Source organism: Populus nigra, chromosome 10 (assembly GCF_951802175.1).
Source record: "Populus nigra chromosome 10, ddPopNigr1.1, whole genome shotgun sequence".
NCBI classification, from domain to species: domain Eukaryota; kingdom Viridiplantae; phylum Streptophyta; class Magnoliopsida; order Malpighiales; family Salicaceae; genus Populus; species Populus nigra.
The window spans coordinates 2,820,088-2,837,617 of record NC_084861.1 but is presented as its reverse complement, the minus strand read 5'-3'; the positions used below and the strand labels follow the sequence as shown (position 1 = coordinate 2,837,617).

The 17,530-nt window shown below is 30.8% G+C and overlaps 1 protein-coding gene and 1 pseudogene across 3 annotated transcripts; both read right to left on the bottom strand.

Annotated features, from left to right (window-relative positions):
* Positions 1-136: 136 nt before the first annotated feature.
* On the bottom strand, positions 137-4,775 carry LOC133704262 (protein PTST homolog 2, chloroplastic-like). 3 transcript variants are annotated; one of them, XM_062129043.1, is made up of 8 exons: positions 4,097-4,775; positions 3,538-3,703; positions 3,047-3,242; positions 2,726-2,931; positions 1,875-2,020; positions 1,630-1,777; positions 603-671; positions 137-525 (listed from the first exon to the last, which is right to left on the bottom strand). In XM_062129043.1, the coding sequence occupies exons 1-8, from the start codon at positions 4,657-4,659 to the stop codon at positions 430-432; spliced, it is 1,590 nt and encodes a 529-aa protein (XP_061985027.1). In that variant the 5' UTR covers positions 4,660-4,775; the 3' UTR covers positions 137-429. The 3 variants fall into 3 exon arrangements, 2 of the variants coding, with proteins under 2 accessions (XP_061985027.1, XP_061985026.1); XM_062129042.1 differs by having other exon boundaries at positions 2,726-2,964; positions 4,097-4,772; XR_009844030.1 differs by having other exon boundaries at positions 418-525; positions 1,585-1,777; positions 2,726-2,964; positions 4,097-4,773.
* Positions 4,776-11,799: 7,024 nt separating this feature from the next.
* LOC133705103 (homeobox-leucine zipper protein HAT5-like) lies at positions 11,800-13,669 on the bottom strand (annotated as a pseudogene).
* Positions 13,670-17,530: the final 3,861 nt, after the last annotated feature.

Below are 17,530 nucleotides of genomic sequence, written 5' to 3'. Positions count from 1 at the left end.
TCAAAAAAATACTTTCCGGCCAAAATAAAAAGAAATATTTTTTAAAAAATCAAATTAAATTTTTCTCTCGTTGATAAACTTTTTTAAAAGTAAACAACCTCGTGAAATCTTAAGAAATGATTTTAAAAAAATCATCTTTCATATAAAACATACAGGCCTGAAATTGCATCTTAATACACAATGTCTATACATCAATAAAGAAAACATGTGAGAAAAATAAGTGTCTGCAGTGCTTTTTACATATCCTAATCCTGTAGTAAGAGAATGAACGAGAGAAAGAAATGGTATGTCTCACTCAATCAATATGTTTACAAGAGAAGAGTCGAAAAGAAAAGGAGGAACACAAAAGCAATCTGCCGAGCGTGCCTCCTTACCTTCTTAGGATTTTGAATATCTTCTCGTGTCCATCGTTGCATGTTTTCTGTGTTTTTATTTGATAATGAGCAGATTATTCTCGTATCCGTTGTTGTTAACAATAGGGCGTAGGGGATCGATCTTCCACTCACCATCAACAACGAACTTGATCTGTACCACAAAGGTAAAGTGCTGAGATATACTGTGTTCAAGGGACCTGATTATGTAAGTTGGCAAAAAAGATTTACCTCATATCTGCCCGGATACAGTTTCAGATACAAAGAAAAGATACCCACACTAGACTTTTGCATCCTTCTCTGCAAAATAGAAATTCAAGTTTCACTCTCGTCTGAAATGATCACATTGAGGACATGTTTAATCAATAGGAGAAATGCGGAAATTTAACAGCATGCCATTGCATTATTTATATGTAAAGCAAACGGATGACATGCATAGGTCTAGATCTGGTTGCCGAGGCAACAACATATAAAAAATACAAGTAAAGCAACAGAAATGGAAAGATAAAAATGATCTGTAACAGTAGCTAACACAAAATAAGCAGTCTTGACAGCTTTCAACCCGTAATTCTCAAAAATATGGGAGATAATTGTCCAATTCTAGGAACAGTGTATGATCCCAGAAATATGAAAATATTTCAAACAGTTAGACATAATTTTACTACCAAGAGGTCTCTTTTATTCTTTATTTTGTGCAGGCTGGTGGCAGTGTGGGGTCAAACCTAGAACTGCCAGTGGCATTAGCATGGGTTGGAGCTAAATGTCCTTCTCCCCAGCCCACCCTGCCTAAATTATATCATCACGTGCCCAAACTAGAGGTTGCAACATAATAGAGAAAGGCGGGCAGAACAATCGCAAGGATCAATAAATCTACAAACCAAAATCCATGTATTCGTGGGAAACAACCGTTCCATCAGACCCAACTCTCTCTGGGTAAACTACAGCTTTTGTTATTCAACTAAGCCCAACTAATATGAATAATGCCTGCCTGTGTTGTGCAACATGTTTTGTCCACAAACACAGGGCAGTACAGTGCCAGACAACCAAATAACTACCAAGTCCCAACATCCCATTAGGCTGTAGGCTTTTGATATTACGTCTCTCAATATGAGTAGCAAAGTTATGTAGGATATTTCGCTTTAGTACAAAAATAAATGCAAATGCATTTGATGCTGCAAAACATCTCCTTGCTATAATTTAGATGAGCCAGTACCATTAATTCTAAGTTTCTGATCAATCAATTTAGATGGGATCCAACCTGGGTTGCCCAGCCATCAAACGATCCAGATAGGAGCACCTCTGAGGCAGAACTAGGCCAAACTATACAAGCAGCACGGAGAAGCTGCAAAGCTCTAGAAGCATCATCAATCCTTTTCAGTTTCTCTTCCACAAACTTTTGTGCATCACTGTTTAAATAGAAATATGGCATTAATGATAAAGCAAATTAGAGCCATGTACCATTTATTTTTCTATGTGCCATTAGATGAAGAGAGCTAAGCATACCTTATTGCAAGTGCCATCTTCCCTTCCAGCACTGCCAATTTTGCCCTTATTGACCGTAATTTATCCTGGGCATTCATGATCTCATTTTCCTGGAACTCCCAAGAATCAGAAAGCTTCAGCAAATCACCAGAGGAGCTTCCATTATCCTGGTGAAGAGTATAAAACATGATTTGTAAGAGTTCAAGATATGCTTTGGATAAGGTTCTAAAGAAACTACATGGACGATCAAATCTACCTGAATTGAGAAAACAAAACAAAAATGAAGATTGTTAATCTGCAAGCTTAATTCTTTTTTGTAAGAAATAAAACTTTATTCTAGCAAATGCTCCTTTAAATTAAATCCTAAAAATACAAAAGATGAGAAAGCCTTTTCCAATTTGATGGCCAGAATATGTGATGAACTTCTTTTACATTTAAATTTTGATTGACCAAGTTAACTAATACCTTTGTAGTTCAACTATTTATTCGACAGCAGAGAAAGGGGCGAGAGAGAGAGAGAGAGATTGATGACGAAACAAAATAAATCCCTCACAAGTGTTCTCTATTCAGGAAAGAAATGACATAGAGGTGATTTCTATTCAAACTTTATCTCCTTTTCTATTTCATTAAATAGCATGTGGAAGATGCATTGCATGACTTACCAAATAAGGTGCAAACAAACACCAGACAGAATTCAGGCACAGGATCAGCTTATATTGACTTATCAATGTGTAACAAACAATAAACAGCTATAAGTTCAGTTCCACATTGACTTCCAGCTTTTTCTTATAAGAAAAAAAAGTATAAAAAGAGAAGGGTTCCAAAATCTAGTTTTAAACAAATTGCATTCAAAGGGGGCATAGTTTAGGTACCACTTTCTGTGATACAGTTTCACTGGTGTTTGACTTCAATGCCTGCAGCACGGAGGAAAGCTCTAACTCCAGATCACGTAGTCGACTTCGTACTTGATTCTGATTAATCCCTCCATCAGAGCAATTCTCTTGACTTCTGCTGACAGTTTCACTAGAACCCTCCTTTGTGTCAAGTATTTCATCTCCTAAAACATTCTCCTCGCTTCCTGTATGAGTTCTATTAGAGCTAAGTTCTTCAGCTGTACATCGATAAACATACAGAAGTTAGCAGATACAAAATGTAATGCAATCAAACCTCCTGAACATCAGCTCACATAATACCTTCAAATTGCATGTCTGAAAACCCTGCCCTCTTAATGCTCCAAATTCTCCACGTATCTGGATTTAGCGAATTTCCAGAACCATCAGTATTTGAGAAAGATGTGCTATGATCAAGCTCGCCTCCCAAATCATTGATTACACCACTGTTGGGGTTTAATAATCCAGGTATATTGTTAGCATTGAGGCCAGCAACTGTCTTTTACAATAGAAAAAAAAAACAGTATGAGTTAGGTTTTGTGAGGAATGTCCAGCTACTAAATCATTTTCATACCAAAAGGCTACATGTATACATGTACTCACATTACGTTTTAAATTATAACTGAAGTGGTGGAGATGATGATATATTTATGACCTAAATGGGATACATTAAAAATTCTACAAATGCACCCACACATCTACAATAGCAAGTAATCCACATATGGCTGCGTTATCAGACATGGAACTTAAGAACAATTACAGGTAACCGGTTTAAATTAAAAATTAAAACTTACCTCATTCTTTGTGGTTTTAGGGAGCCAATCATGGTTAATGTCGCTACTTTGGACACGAGTAGTGCTTTCAATCTCTTTCAAAGCAAACCCTAAATTCATATTCCTTTCTTTCTCTAATCGATACAGTATACCCCCAATCCCAGCATCATCCTCAGTCGCTGTTTCTCTGAGAGCACAGAATTGGTGGATCAAAAACTACCCATAATATCTACCAATTGATGAGAAAATGATAACTTAAGAATTTGTGGGAATTTGGCATGGAAATGGCCATTAAAAGTCATGAATATCTGTTAGTTTTCTTTTAATTCTGGATAAGTGGTTTCCCAATTGACAAACTGAAAAGTGGATGAAGAAAAGAATACGGAAGGAAAAAACTAAAAAGAAGAAGATAGAAAAGCATGAATATTTTGCAACGAGCAAACGAAGGGGAAATGAAAAAATTGAGAGCTTTCAACTTCATGTTGCACTCATGCTCATCTAAAAACACTTGACTCTCAATCCACAGAAATAACAATTGAAACTAAAAACAAGAATGTTTAACAAAAATTAGAAGCCTCACAGTGATATACTAGAGGACGAGCAAGAAACCTGAGAGCTTTGTCCTTTATTATACTCTAAAGCCTTATCTTGAATTTCTGCAGTACTGCATTCTTTATTATCCGTTAAAGAAGAATAGCAATCCACTACATCAGCATCATCAGCATTATCATCAAAATCCCAACCCAGCGCGAGCCAACCTCCTTCCTTCAAGATAGCGTCAACAAGATCCATTCTTCCAGCATCAATCAACTGTTTCTTGCTGGGAAACATCAGTGGATTTTCTGAATTCTTCATGAACTCCAAAATCTCAGTCTCCAATGCAATATCGCTCCCACAACTTTCCCAATCCCTTCTATTACACCTCCTTACAAACCCACCACCAGAACCCCACCAGCTTCTTTTCAGTTCAAGAAATCCACTCGTCTCCTTCACTGCAAGAAAGCGTAACTCTTGGTTGCTTACTTTTCCTTTTCTGAGAAGATTATGACTATTAGATGTAGCTTCAAGTTGCATGGAGGGAAGAAAGACCCGAGGGATCAAATCTACGGAGTAGTTAGGTGCGTGAGTGATTGAGTGGAGCATGGTTCAGGCATTTCGACGAACAATTGGAGCGCGGTTAGATAAAAGAAAGAGAGACTGGTAAGAGAGTGTGTTATAAGAACAAGCAACGAACAATACCTCCTTGAAAGCGGCGCACGCATTCCAGTGAAGTAGGAGAGATAGTTATAAACTAGTCCCTGTAGTTTACCGCAATTAATTGATTAATCACTGTATCATAAAAACTAAATCAAATAGTCGTTATAATAACATTTCAAGGAAAATGAAATACCAATAAGAAAAAGGCTAAAGAAAAATAGCAAAGCAGTCGTCATAATTAAAAAAAAAGGACGAAAACTGAATCTCCCACACAAAACAGGGGGCAAAATAGAGTTTTTCTATTAATAAAAAAGAAAAAGAAAAAGAAAATAAAGCATGTGATTGGGCAAGTGTGATTTATTTGGATAGGGTGTGTGGATGAGGTGCAAGTGGCCCTGTGATTGGTGACAAGATCCAGTCTGATCTGTTTTGCTTGTCACAGGAGAAGGAGACAACACTTAACTACTTCCCCCTTCAAACAAAATAACAATAAAATCTTGTCGTAAAATTTGATTTGTTGTCCGACTTAAAATGTGTTTTGTAGTGTAGTATAAAATGTTTTTTATTTTAAAATATATTAAAATAATTATATATATATATATATATATTTGATTTAATATAAATATTATAAAAAAAATATTAAAAGAACATCACATAAAGAAACATACTAAAAATAAAATTACTGAACTTTCAAACATTCTTTTAATTTAAAGCTCATGTTATTGATGTACTGGATGAAGTTACAAACTTCATAATCACTTCTATTGTTTAAAATATTTTAGGTTTTTAATACTATAAAAAGATTTATTATGCTTCCAAATACTTATTTAATTTAAAGCTCGGGTTATTGAGTTATTTGATGGAGTTACAAACTTGATAATCACTTATTTTGTCCAAAATATTATACATTTTTTATACGTACAAAAACAAAATTAGAATCAACTCGATTAAATTTCATCTTAGTGCAAATCACTTAAATTTAACGACATCAATATTTAAAATAGAATGCCAGGTGTTTGTAAAGCTCTATTTGTTTAAACATTTTAAAAGTGTTTTTCTAAAAAAAATTAAAATTATTTATTTATTTTAAATTAATATTTTTTTGATATTTTTAAATTATTTTAATGTGCTAATATTAAAAATAATTTTTAAAAAAATAACAAAAAAATATCATTTTAATACATTTATAAAAATAAATTGCTGAGATTGTGAAATTGCTGAGATTGATTAGTAGGATTAGAGTGATTTGGAGGGGATGATGCGAGACTTCACGTGATTCTTAGCTTCTGGGGAGCATCAGAATATCTCTTTCTTGCTCTTTTTCAAACCTCTCTTTGTTTTTTCTTTCCTTTATATTTTAATGCATTGGTTATATGATCTCCATTGAGAAGGGGTGTGCTTTAAATGGCTCTGTTAAAAGATACTTACGGGTTAAAGAACCTAGACATTTAACTAAAGTTTTACAATCATTTTCTCTTTTTTTTTATTTTAATGCTGTAGATTCACGCAATGTATTAAATAGCAAAGCAAACATTGTGGTTTTACTTCTTCTTCCTTTTTTTTTTTTTTAAGTTTCAACCAGAAGGTTTGCTAGCGTTATATTGTTGCGAGTCAGATGAAATTTTTTTCTTATACGTAGCTAATATTTCTAGTTGGAAAAGGAACTAAACTATATAAAAATTGATTTGATATGATCCGGTTGATTTGGTGAATTTAAATACAACATAGACGATCGACGAAAACATGGTTTCACCCACTCAAGACGACATCATTTAAAAAACAAATTGAGACGACAACATATTGAATCGACCCGGGCCAACTCGAGTTAACTTTTAAAATTTATGTCCCGAGTCATGAGACCATGATAACTCCGTATAAAGCAAATCAAAATATACTATAACACTCAATTCTCAATCAATCAAAAATTAAAGGATATAATTGAGAAAAATAATTAAAGAAATGACTAAAAAAATTATCTAAGTTAATTTGAGTTAACTTGTCAAATTCATGATCTGGGTCGTGAGACAGGATGGCCTCATAAAAAGTAAATTAAAATAAATTATCAAATTCATGATCTGGGTTGTGAGACAAGATGGCCTCATGAAAAGTAAATTAAAATAAATTATGAAATCTAATTCTTAATCAACCAAGTGTTAAATGATGAAAATGAAAAAAAAAATCAACTTCAAAAAAAACCCTGAGTCAACCTTGGTTAATCCACCAAACTCACAACTCGGGTAATGAGAATGAGATAACCTCGTAGAAAGTAAACTAAGTAAATAATTCGAGTTAATTTGCCAAACTCGCGACCCAGATCATGAGCTGGGACAACTCCATGGAAAACAAGCTATAAAGTTCAATTTCCGATAAACTCATTATTGAATGATGAAATTAAAAAAAAAAACTGAAAAAATGATACAATAAAACAACCCGAGTTAACTTGTAAGACTATGATAACCTCATAGAAAATAAACCGAAATAAATGACAAAACCAGTTTCTTAATCAACCTAATATTGAAGATGTTGAATGATGAAATTGAAAAAAGAAAAGGTCAACTATAAAAAACAAAAAAAAACTCAAGTCAGATGTGTTATCCTACTAAATCGGTGATATAAATTATGAGATTGAGATAACAACATAGAAAGCACGTCTTAACAAATCATGAAACTCAATTTTTAATAAATAAAATGTTGAATGATGAAATTAGACAAAAAAAACGTAGATTTGTTTTTTAAAAAAATATTATTGCAATTAATAGTATTTTATAAGATGACGCACAATAAAAACTAAAAATCATTACATTTTTTTCCTTAATTGCAAATGAACTAATAATTCTAAAGAAAATATAGGTAACATTAATATACTTCTACTTGAAAAAAGAAAAAAAAAAGAAAATCCACCAATCTACCTTTTTTCCCTTATTTTTTCCCCTTAATTGCAAATGAACTAATAATTCTAAAGAAAATATAGGTAACATTAATATACTTCTACTTGAAAAAAGAAAAAAAAAATCCATCAATCTACCTTTTTTCCCCCTTAATTTCTCAATCATGCACTTGAAAATAAAATCAAACTATCGTATCAGCTTCATCCTTCAAAACAAGGTATCTGGTTCCTCCTTCAAAATTCATGAGGAATTTAGGAAGACTTTCTATTTTACCTTTAAAACCATGTATTTTTTTTTCTAAACAATTACACCCATGAGCGGGCCCCACACACACATCAATAAATAATATATATCAAGCAGATTTTCATAATAACTATATATGGAGGCTCAAAAGGTTATTTTTAAATCACAAAATACCCAATGCTAATTAAGCATCAATGAACTGTAGGTTAATCTTCTTCTTCTTTATTTTTAACTCAAGCAACTTGAAAGCTAACGTCATAACAAAAGCAAAAAGAATTGTTTTGCTATACCTGTGAATTTCTATAATAAAACTATCATTTTTCCCTAAAACAATTTAGGTTTTATAGAATGATTTCAAGGATAATATAATATTTTCCGAAACACATTTGCTACTACAAGTTTAGACAGGACAAATGGGTCTTTTAATTTTTTATTTGCATATTGTAATATCTAAAATATCCTTAAAAGTTAAATTTCCTTAACAATAAAAGTATTGATGTTTTTTTTATTAACACGGGCATCGTGTTTTTTTTTCACTTCTTAGCACAGTGTAGTTGCTTAAGTGCCCTTAGAGTTGAATAATAATCTAAAGCTAAGATCATATGATTTTTATTAGTCTTTTTTTATTATGTTTATTCCATTAACATTGTGTGGAGTCAAGAACAATTTGGTATTTACATAAATTAAATAAAAAAGTTGTTAGCACGTGCTTTACAAGCACCAGCATGTAGGAGGTGTCTGCATCTTTTGGACAGCTCGTGCAGCACCTCCCAATGACTGAACATTACATTTTGGGATGACATTTAATACGTCTTGCTATGATGATTTTTCTTCCCCCCCCCCCCTCTCTGATGATTTTTCTTCCCCCCTCATCTCTTCTCTCTCTCTCTCTCTAACCTTGGAAAAAGTGTAGCCCTTGCAAAAAAATCATAAAAGTGTGTTATTTGTTAAGTTTATCATATTTGGTTCTTGTTTTTTTAATTATATCAGATTTTATTTATTTAGTTTTTCATTTCGATCCCTTAACTTTTGAATTTTATATCAAATCTGTCTTCTTATTTTATGATGTTTCAGGTTTAACTTTCAATATTTTAATTTCTAATTTAAATTCCTGGCTTTTCTTTTTATCAAATTTTAATGTATTTTCATTTTCATCATTGGATCCATGATCTTATGTTTTTTTCATGTTTGGTTTTCATTTTCTTGATTTTTTATTTTTGTTTAGATTCTCTTGTGAATTTGTTTGTTTTTTCAATTTGGCACCTCAACTCAATATTTGATAATATTTAAGGTTTGACCCTCAATGTTTTGATTTTTAATTTTGATTTTTAGTCTTTTTATCATAATCTAATTTGTTTTCAATTTTATCCTTGGTTTATAATCTATTTTTTTATTCATTTGTTAAATTGATTTTTTTTCAATTCGAAATTTTAATTTGTTCTCTCAATTTTTTTTTCTTCTCATATGAGGTTTTTATTCTTTTAATTGCTATTTTTTTTTACCATTGATTTTTTTTCTCTCATCTTTCGACATTTGATTTTTTGGGATTAGCTCTCCTTGGTTTTTTTCATTGTTTCTAAGCCCTACCCGAAAGTTAATCCAAGACAACTATCGGGTCATTGGTTGAGCGAGTTAACTCAAGTCAACCAAATTTTTTTATATAAAAAAAGTCAACAATATTATTTCGAAAAAAAAAAATAGTTAATGAGTTTTGACCCTATTTTGACTGGATTTGCTCCGGGTTAACTGAAACACCGATCAACTCAGGTTTATAACCGTCTTATACTGGATTTATTCTCTCCCTATTTCTTTTCAAACTCGGTCTAGTCTAAGTCATGGGTCACAAGTAAACCTGTTAGATCAAGTTAAGTTTTAAAATTGTAGTTTTCTATATGCAGTGCTTCTAGTTTAGTCACTAGTTAGGGTCATAAGTTTTAAAAGTTAACAAGGATTGATGTCTTCTTTTTTTATCGATTACATCCTTTAAAGTTGTTTATTTTGAAAAATAAACTTCATTATTTTTCTTCGGTTTTCTTTATAATCACGCCATCCTTATCTCAAGATCTAGGTGAGAGGTATGTCCAATGACCCATGTTTTTTTAGATTGTTTTTTCTTTTTTTCTTTTTTTATTTTGTCCTTTAAAACTCAATTCTCTTTAAAATTAAACTTTATTTTTTTTATTTTGCCTTCTATTATATTACCTTTTCCGCATGTTTCTACTTGCAAGTTTTGACAACCTCACATGATTTTGCTGGTGTTTTGTTTTTTAAGATTTTTTTTTCAATTTTATCCTTTTATGTTTTATGTTTTGATTATTAAGAATTGATAATCATTATTTTTTAAAAAAATTTATGATGTTTAGCCATGATTTTTTTATTCTTTAAAGTATATTGGCAGCGTTTTACGATTAATTTTTTATACCACAAAAAAATCAATTTGGCCTATGATGACTTATAAAAGCATTTTCAAGGAAATATACTATTTTAAAGAGCTTAATTGATAAAATAATATTTTAAATAGTATAAATATAAATTTTTTTACCATGTATATTTCAATAGAAAATAACTATTTAAAAAACCAATTATATTGGAGTGAGAGAAATAAATATTTTTTTAATGAGTTTGATGTCATTTTCTTTCCACAAGACTATATTTAATTGAATTTTTTTAGCTTTAATTTGTTGGTTTTAGCTTTTTTAAAAAATATATAAAAATAACATCTATAGAAGAGAAAAGACATTTTAATATTTTATTTTGCACTTTATTTGAATTGAAGCACATAAATTAAGCATGAAATAAAATAAGCTTTAAAGAATTAAAATAATATTTTTTAATTTTTAACTTTTCATGGAGCACATCCCAGGAGTTGCTCTAAAAGGGTGTTTGTTAACGAGGATGTGTCTGCGTTTTAAATAAAACGCAGATGCAACCCGTTTGGTAAAGGAAAAAACCAACTTACTATTTATGGGTCCCACACTGTTTTTACGTTTAAAACGCAGGGTTCAGAAAAGCAGACGAATGCTGCTTCCTGCGCGCTTCATGCTAATTAATTAGCATGAACAGTGGATAGCCATGCTCCACTGTTCATGCTAATTAAACAGTGGAGCATGGCTATCCACTGTTATTGCTAATCAATCCATTAGGTTCTCTTATTTGTTCAGAAAAGAAACGAAAGACTACTCTAGTAACATTTTTTATTATGGTTAGAGTGTAGCCAAGCCCGACACTGTTAAAAGGAACAACATTTTTTATTATGGTTAGAGTGTAGCCAAGCCCGACACTGTTAAAAGGAACAGTGTAGCCAGCTATATTGTTCCGGTCGGACCGGTCTCAAGCTCAAAATACATTGAACCAAGTCCGACACGGTAAAATAAATTAATTGTGTTTTATTTTTTAATTGTGTTTTATTCAAAAAACTAGTGTTTAACATTATTCAATGATACTATATAAATTAGACATAGATCGCTTGATAACGTAACATTTGCAGAATTTAATCGCAATCCCAATTTTTTTCCTGATTATATTTTTCCTGATGTTGCGTGCTTAAGAAACAAAAAAAAACTGTAGTCCTTGTTGGATGTATTTCATATGTGATGGAATTGTAGATAGTTTAATGGAATAATAAAAAATATCTTATATAAAGTATTATTTATTTCATAATGTAATAACAATAGTTAAATCTATAATATTTAAATTAAAAATCATCAATATTAATGATAATTTTTTAAAATTATTTTATAATTTCAATTTCAAAAGCATTATTAACCAAACACATTGAACTACTTTTTGCTCAACCTCAATTTCAACCACAGTTTTAACCAAACATATATTTTTTCAAGTCAACCTCAACTAAAAGTACTTTTTATAAAACAACTTTTTTTAAACCACAACCACAACAGCAACCACAATACCTAACACACTCTAACAACGCAGGGCAAAAATATTAACCCTAGAGTTAGGCCAAGCATGAAATGTCGTGATATTCTGATATATGGGGCTAAGTACTTGATCACTACAGTGAAATTTAATTTGCTTACTGGATGGTATGATAACTCAGTAAATCCAGGACCAAAAAGGCTGATCTTCCGCTGAGAATTCAAAATTACATGAACTTGCAGGTGGCTCTCGGTAGAGGTTTGGAAAGTACGCAGGGGGTAGAAAGCTCCTGGTGAGATTATCTTCTTCAACTTGGGAAGAATCCGGTTGGTCTGACTCGAAAACACGATAACAATCACCAGGCTCCAAAAATGAACGTGGGCTGTCTGAGTTGAAAACATCATTTTTAGCTGAACTTTCTTCTTGTTTGGGTGTCGCCAGTGGCACAACGGCGTAAACATTTTCACACTGTATCAGGAATAGGCTCAAGTTCTGCATCCGGTGAATGGATGACATCAAATGGTTCTGAACTTTCCATACTTTCCTCTCTGCTAAGCAATTTTTCTTTCAGTGAAAGAAGCTGTTGAATCATAAAAACGGAAGCTTTAGTGAAAAAATCATAATTGAAAGCCAATTAGTTGCTGGATGCTACTGTTGAGTTCTTACAGGTAAGGGTTACCTCGTTTTTCAAATTCTGCTTCTCGAGGAGTTTGTCATAATCAACCTTGAGTTTGTCAAAGCTGATTCTCAAGGAGTCGTAGTCCCTTTCCAACTGCTTGTTCTTGAACCGAGCTCTACGGTTTTGAAACCATATTGCAACCTGGCGAGGCTGCAAGCCGAGTTCTTTAGCAAGCTGCATCTTCCTCTCTGGTTCAAGCTTATTCTCCGCCTCAAAGCTCTTCTCAAGAAACTGGACTTGAGCAGCTGTAAGCCGCCTTTTCTTTTCATATCATAATCCTCATCGCTACTTTCTTCTTTGACATGTGGTTGGAAAAAAGACATATCTACAGTGTCTCCTCCATCATTCCTAAAATTAACCATAGATTTTGCACCTGGAACAAATGATGGCAAACACTGTTATCGCTTGCAGCATGGTCATGAATAGTCGCTATCTAGCGTCAGTCCAACCAAAAAAGCTAATAATGAACATGGCCCAAATTTGTTTCAATCTGTAAGCGAAACTAGCTTCGGAAAGCCCATGTATGCACGACAAGGCTAGTTCCAAGATGTAGAAAAACAGAAATTTATGCCACTGGCCTAAACTCTAAAGTGAGAATTCTATATTTCTATGCAAAAGCTTCAATCTTTTCTTTACAGTATGATGAAATAACAAAAGCACTCTGTTCATGAAAGGCATCGTAAATAAAAAGTAAAAGAAAAGAAACTAGTAGTAGTACCTTTGTAGGCTAGCACAAGGGAAAATTCTTCTCAAGACATCTAATAGAAGAAGGTAAGTCTCTGGAATCTATAGAGATTTAGAGATAAGCAACCTCGGAACGAAAGATTTCACTCATAAAGCATTAGCATATATCACCAAATAGCAGAAAACAGATAAATTACAAACTTGAAACAGCAAAGAAAAGGAGTTGATATTACAGTTCCCACGAGACACAAAGCATGAAACTTAAAACAGATCGTAGCTTATCAGATGGAAAAGGAAGGCAGCAAGAAAATTAAGTTCAAAGAATGTGAGTACCATGAAGAGTGCTAAAAGAGGTGAGAATACAGAGAGATTCACAAGGAGGGAGCCTGCCGTTTCGAACAAAAATGGTCATTTTAGAACTGCCAGGGTCTTTATCACCCCCCATGAAAGCTAAAGCCTAATCCTGCCTTCGATGTTCTTTCTGGTCTCTTAAACAACCAAATAATATTTCGGATAAAGGAATCAGAAAAAGGTCACTGGTGTTTGGAATGTGATGTAAATGTTCTTTAAAAAAACATTTAAAAATAAAAACAGAAGTCTGTAACTTACGAGGAAAGAAGGTGGAAGTGTCCCCACGAGGATACATGCCATGTGGAAAGTTTGTGATGGTGCGCGAAGAAAGCTCACACCCATCAAACGCTCTCAAAGATCAAATGAATAATGACTTATGGAGGTGAGAAATTGGTAATGCTCATTTGAACTTTGAAGTTTGGCCCTTGGATAAAGGATGGACCCTGCTTTGATACAGAAAGATTGACGGGTTTGTGTAAGAGTTTGCAATTTGAAAGTCGAAAACTTTAAGAGACAGAAAGATTCTAATCAGTCGAAGGGTGATTGATGTGATTTGTACTCTGACAAGCTAGTTGAAAGAACACGGTCAGTTGCTTTTCTTCCCAGAAGTGCTTAGATTTTGAAAATGATTATTTAAATAATATTTTTATTTTATTTTATAAATTTTATTTTTAATACTAATATATTAAAACAATATAAAAAAATTTAATTTTTCAAAAATTACTATTAAAACACTGTTCCAAACAGACCATTCATGTAATGAAGATAGAGAATTTAATTACCATGATATCCCCTAATACTAGATTTACAAGATAATTTATCTGCAATATTATAAATTTTATTTTTAATATTAATATATGTTAGAAGGGTAATGCTTTTATTATAGGATAAAAAAATCTTCATCCTTTCATGTATTATTGTGTGTTGGAGTAATAATTTTTTTAATTTTTAATTTAGTTTTAAACTTTCTTTTTATACACTTGAATATTTTTTTGGCTCAAATTAACATCTAATTATTATTTTTTTTTAGAAAAATTGAATTGCAATATATGAGATTGAAGTGGAAAACACAAATAATATAGGAGGTGGCTTTGCAAGTTGTTTGGAAAGTATATTTTAATATCCCAACTTTTTTTTGTTATTATGAGACTGATCCTTTTAATTGGAAAAAATTATGTTTTGATATAAAATTTCATTGTCGTTATTTTTAGTTCTTTTTTCATGGGAGCTGAGAGAGAAGTAATCGAATTCCAGTGAAAAGAAAAAAAACACTCTTCATTAGGGATGATTTCAGCTACCAAACAAGTTAAAATTGATATCAATAGGTTCTACTAGATGAGAGAAATTTTGTAATAGTTATTTTAAGCCTCATTATAGTCTAAAAAATAAAATCTAAAACAAGTATAAATTATTTTTTCCATGTTGATTTTGTGGTTTTGATCGATTTTTTGGGTTTGTTAGGTTGAAATGTTGGTTTCTTGGTGTTCCATTTGTGCTTGTAGAGTGTTTTGTGTTAAAAAAATGTTTTTATGAATAAAAAACTAGTAGGCTTAGTTTTTCAGCAACCATAATAATATTTAAAATTTGATCTGATAAATAACATGTCATCTATTACAACAAACAATGTATCGTCTGCTTAATTCTTCTTTTTAATAAACAACAGAGGTGGAGCCCTTTAAATAAATAAAAAAAGTAACAAACCCACATGCATGAGCTTTTCCTTGTTTGATACTGTTTTCCCAAGCAATACCTTTTTTTATGTCTTTTTAAAATGTTTTTTTTATTATTACACCTCCTATGTCATTTTTTTTGGGATCTTTTAGCTTTTTTACAATGGTGATTATTTTTTAATTATATTAAGTGTTTTTAATTTTTTTAAGATTAATATAATTTATTTGTAATTTTTTTTATATTTCATATAGATTAAATTTATTCTTAAAAATTAAAATTTTGTATTTTTTCATGATATTTTCAATGTGTGCAACGTTACAAGTATTGTTTTCTTTTTATTTTATTTAATAAATTTTATGTATTTATTAATTTATATTATAAATTGATTTTAATAAATAAATTCATCTAACATGGTCGGATAAAAAACTTGTGTTGTACTTTTAAATACATTAATCTATATTTGTTTGTTTTAGTTATATTTATCGTCATTTTTTTATCGAGTTATCCTGACCTACTAATCTAGGATGCAAAATAGACACATAATTTGGATATATCTCATGTTTAAGTCATGGATTTCATGTATTAACCTAGTTTTGTCCAATGCAATATATTTTTTTTTATTGTTTTGCCCGCCTTATTTTTTAATCTTATTATCAAATTAATCAAAACATAACTCAATTATTAATTTTTTCTTATATCTTTAAAACATAATCGTCTTTTAATTTTTTTTTGGGCTAAAAAGAATTTAGCCTAGCTAGCAGCGTTGTGGAGGCTACCGATCCAGTGTGTGTGTATACATGTATCTGTGTGCGGGTGCATGCATGTGTTGACTTTTTGGTTTATAAAAAGTATAATTTTTAGAGTAAAAAAGACTGGTTGATGATACTCGTGTGCGCGTGCATATAACATTTGCCTTCAATTAAATAAATTAAAAATTATATGAGTAAATAAATATTATAAAGAGATATTAATATAAATAAAGACTTCATTAAAAAAGCTAAAAGATTAATGTAATTCTCATATTGCAATAATTATTAGAATCATAAAAGTGAATTTTAATTAAAAAAAATATTTTAATGATACACCATGGATTTTTTTTAAATATAAGAATAGTACATTGTAACGTTTTAAGGTATGTTTCTTTTGCAATCATGCAATAGTAATAAAAAAGTTACGTAAAAAAATAACAGATAAAATCCAACGAAACAAAATAAAAAAGAATCACATAAGGTTTTCCAAAAAAGCTGTTCTGTAATTTTATATAAAAATGATATTTTGTCGTAAAAAACAAAACATAAACTAGATATAATTATGTAGTTTGAGCTAATTTTTTAAAAGGAAAAATAAATAATGGCAGGACAAACACTTGGGACTAGTGGCTCGGCAAGCCTTGTTGTTCAAGAGAGCTTTTGAAAATATTGGTTAACTCATATTTAAAAAAAAAAAATTTTTTTATTAAAAATTAATATTTTTTATATATTGAATTATTTTGATGCGATGATTTCAAAAGTAATTTTTTTAAAAAATAAAAAATATCATTTTAATGTATTTTAGAATGAAAAGTATTTTGAAAAACAATCACAACCACACTTCAAAATAGACCTTAAAAAGAGAAAGCTTAATTTTATTTAATAACCAATATTCTATTGAAAAAAAAAAAGTATAATCTCTCCATTCTATTTTTTTATATGAACAAATGTGACTATTTTGTTATATATCTTTCATTCAATAAAAATAAAAAAGCTATTGAAAAAATAAAATAAAATTCCGGATGGTTTCTAAGAGGGGCAAGAGACATTTCTCGAATCAAAACTCTTTTATCTCATAGACACCTTATTTTTTTGCTTGATCTTTTTTTTGCAATAATTATTGTTTTTTTAATGAAAAATAACTAAATTCGATGTAGATATATAACAAATACAGGAACAATACATAGTTAGTGTGTTATCGTAGATAACTTTTTAATAGTGTCACTAAATCCAACTCAATCGGTGAGGTAACTTGGAGACCTTCTGAATCCAACACTTGTCTAACTAGATATAACTATGTTAAAATCCTGTTTGATTTCAATAAATAAAAAAATCAGATCAACATTGTTTTAATTTTTTTTATACATACTAGAATGATTATATTTTTTATTGACTCTAGTTAATTCGAATTAATCTCTCAAATTTATAACATGGATAATGATCTAAGTAGGTTTAATCAATAGTGTTTAACCAATAGTGTTTAACCAAACAATACTTGATAAAATTGAGTGATTGAATAAATTTTAATTATTTTAAACATCAATTTAGCCATAAAAAATCAAATTAAAAAAAAATGATGAACAAAATGAAAAAAATAGCACTGCTCCAAGGTGGAGTGCACAAGTGAAATGATGTACGGTAAATGGCCCCACGTTTTAATTTTTTTGTTTTGTTAA

Excerpts from the sequence above, each read along its gene's own strand:
- LOC133704262 (XM_062129042.1), bottom strand. The coding sequence starts at position 4,659 with ATGCTCCACTCAATCACTCACGCACCTAACTACTCCGTAGATTTGATC. Across the intron at positions 3,704-4,096 it reads TCGTCCTCTAGTATATCACT|AGAAACAGCGACTGAGGATG; the intron begins GTGAGGCTTCTA and ends CTGTGCTCTCAG. Across the intron at positions 672-1,629 it reads TTGATGGCTGGGCAACCCAG|AGAAGGATGCAAAAGTCTAG; the intron begins GTTGGATCCCAT and ends TCTATTTTGCAG.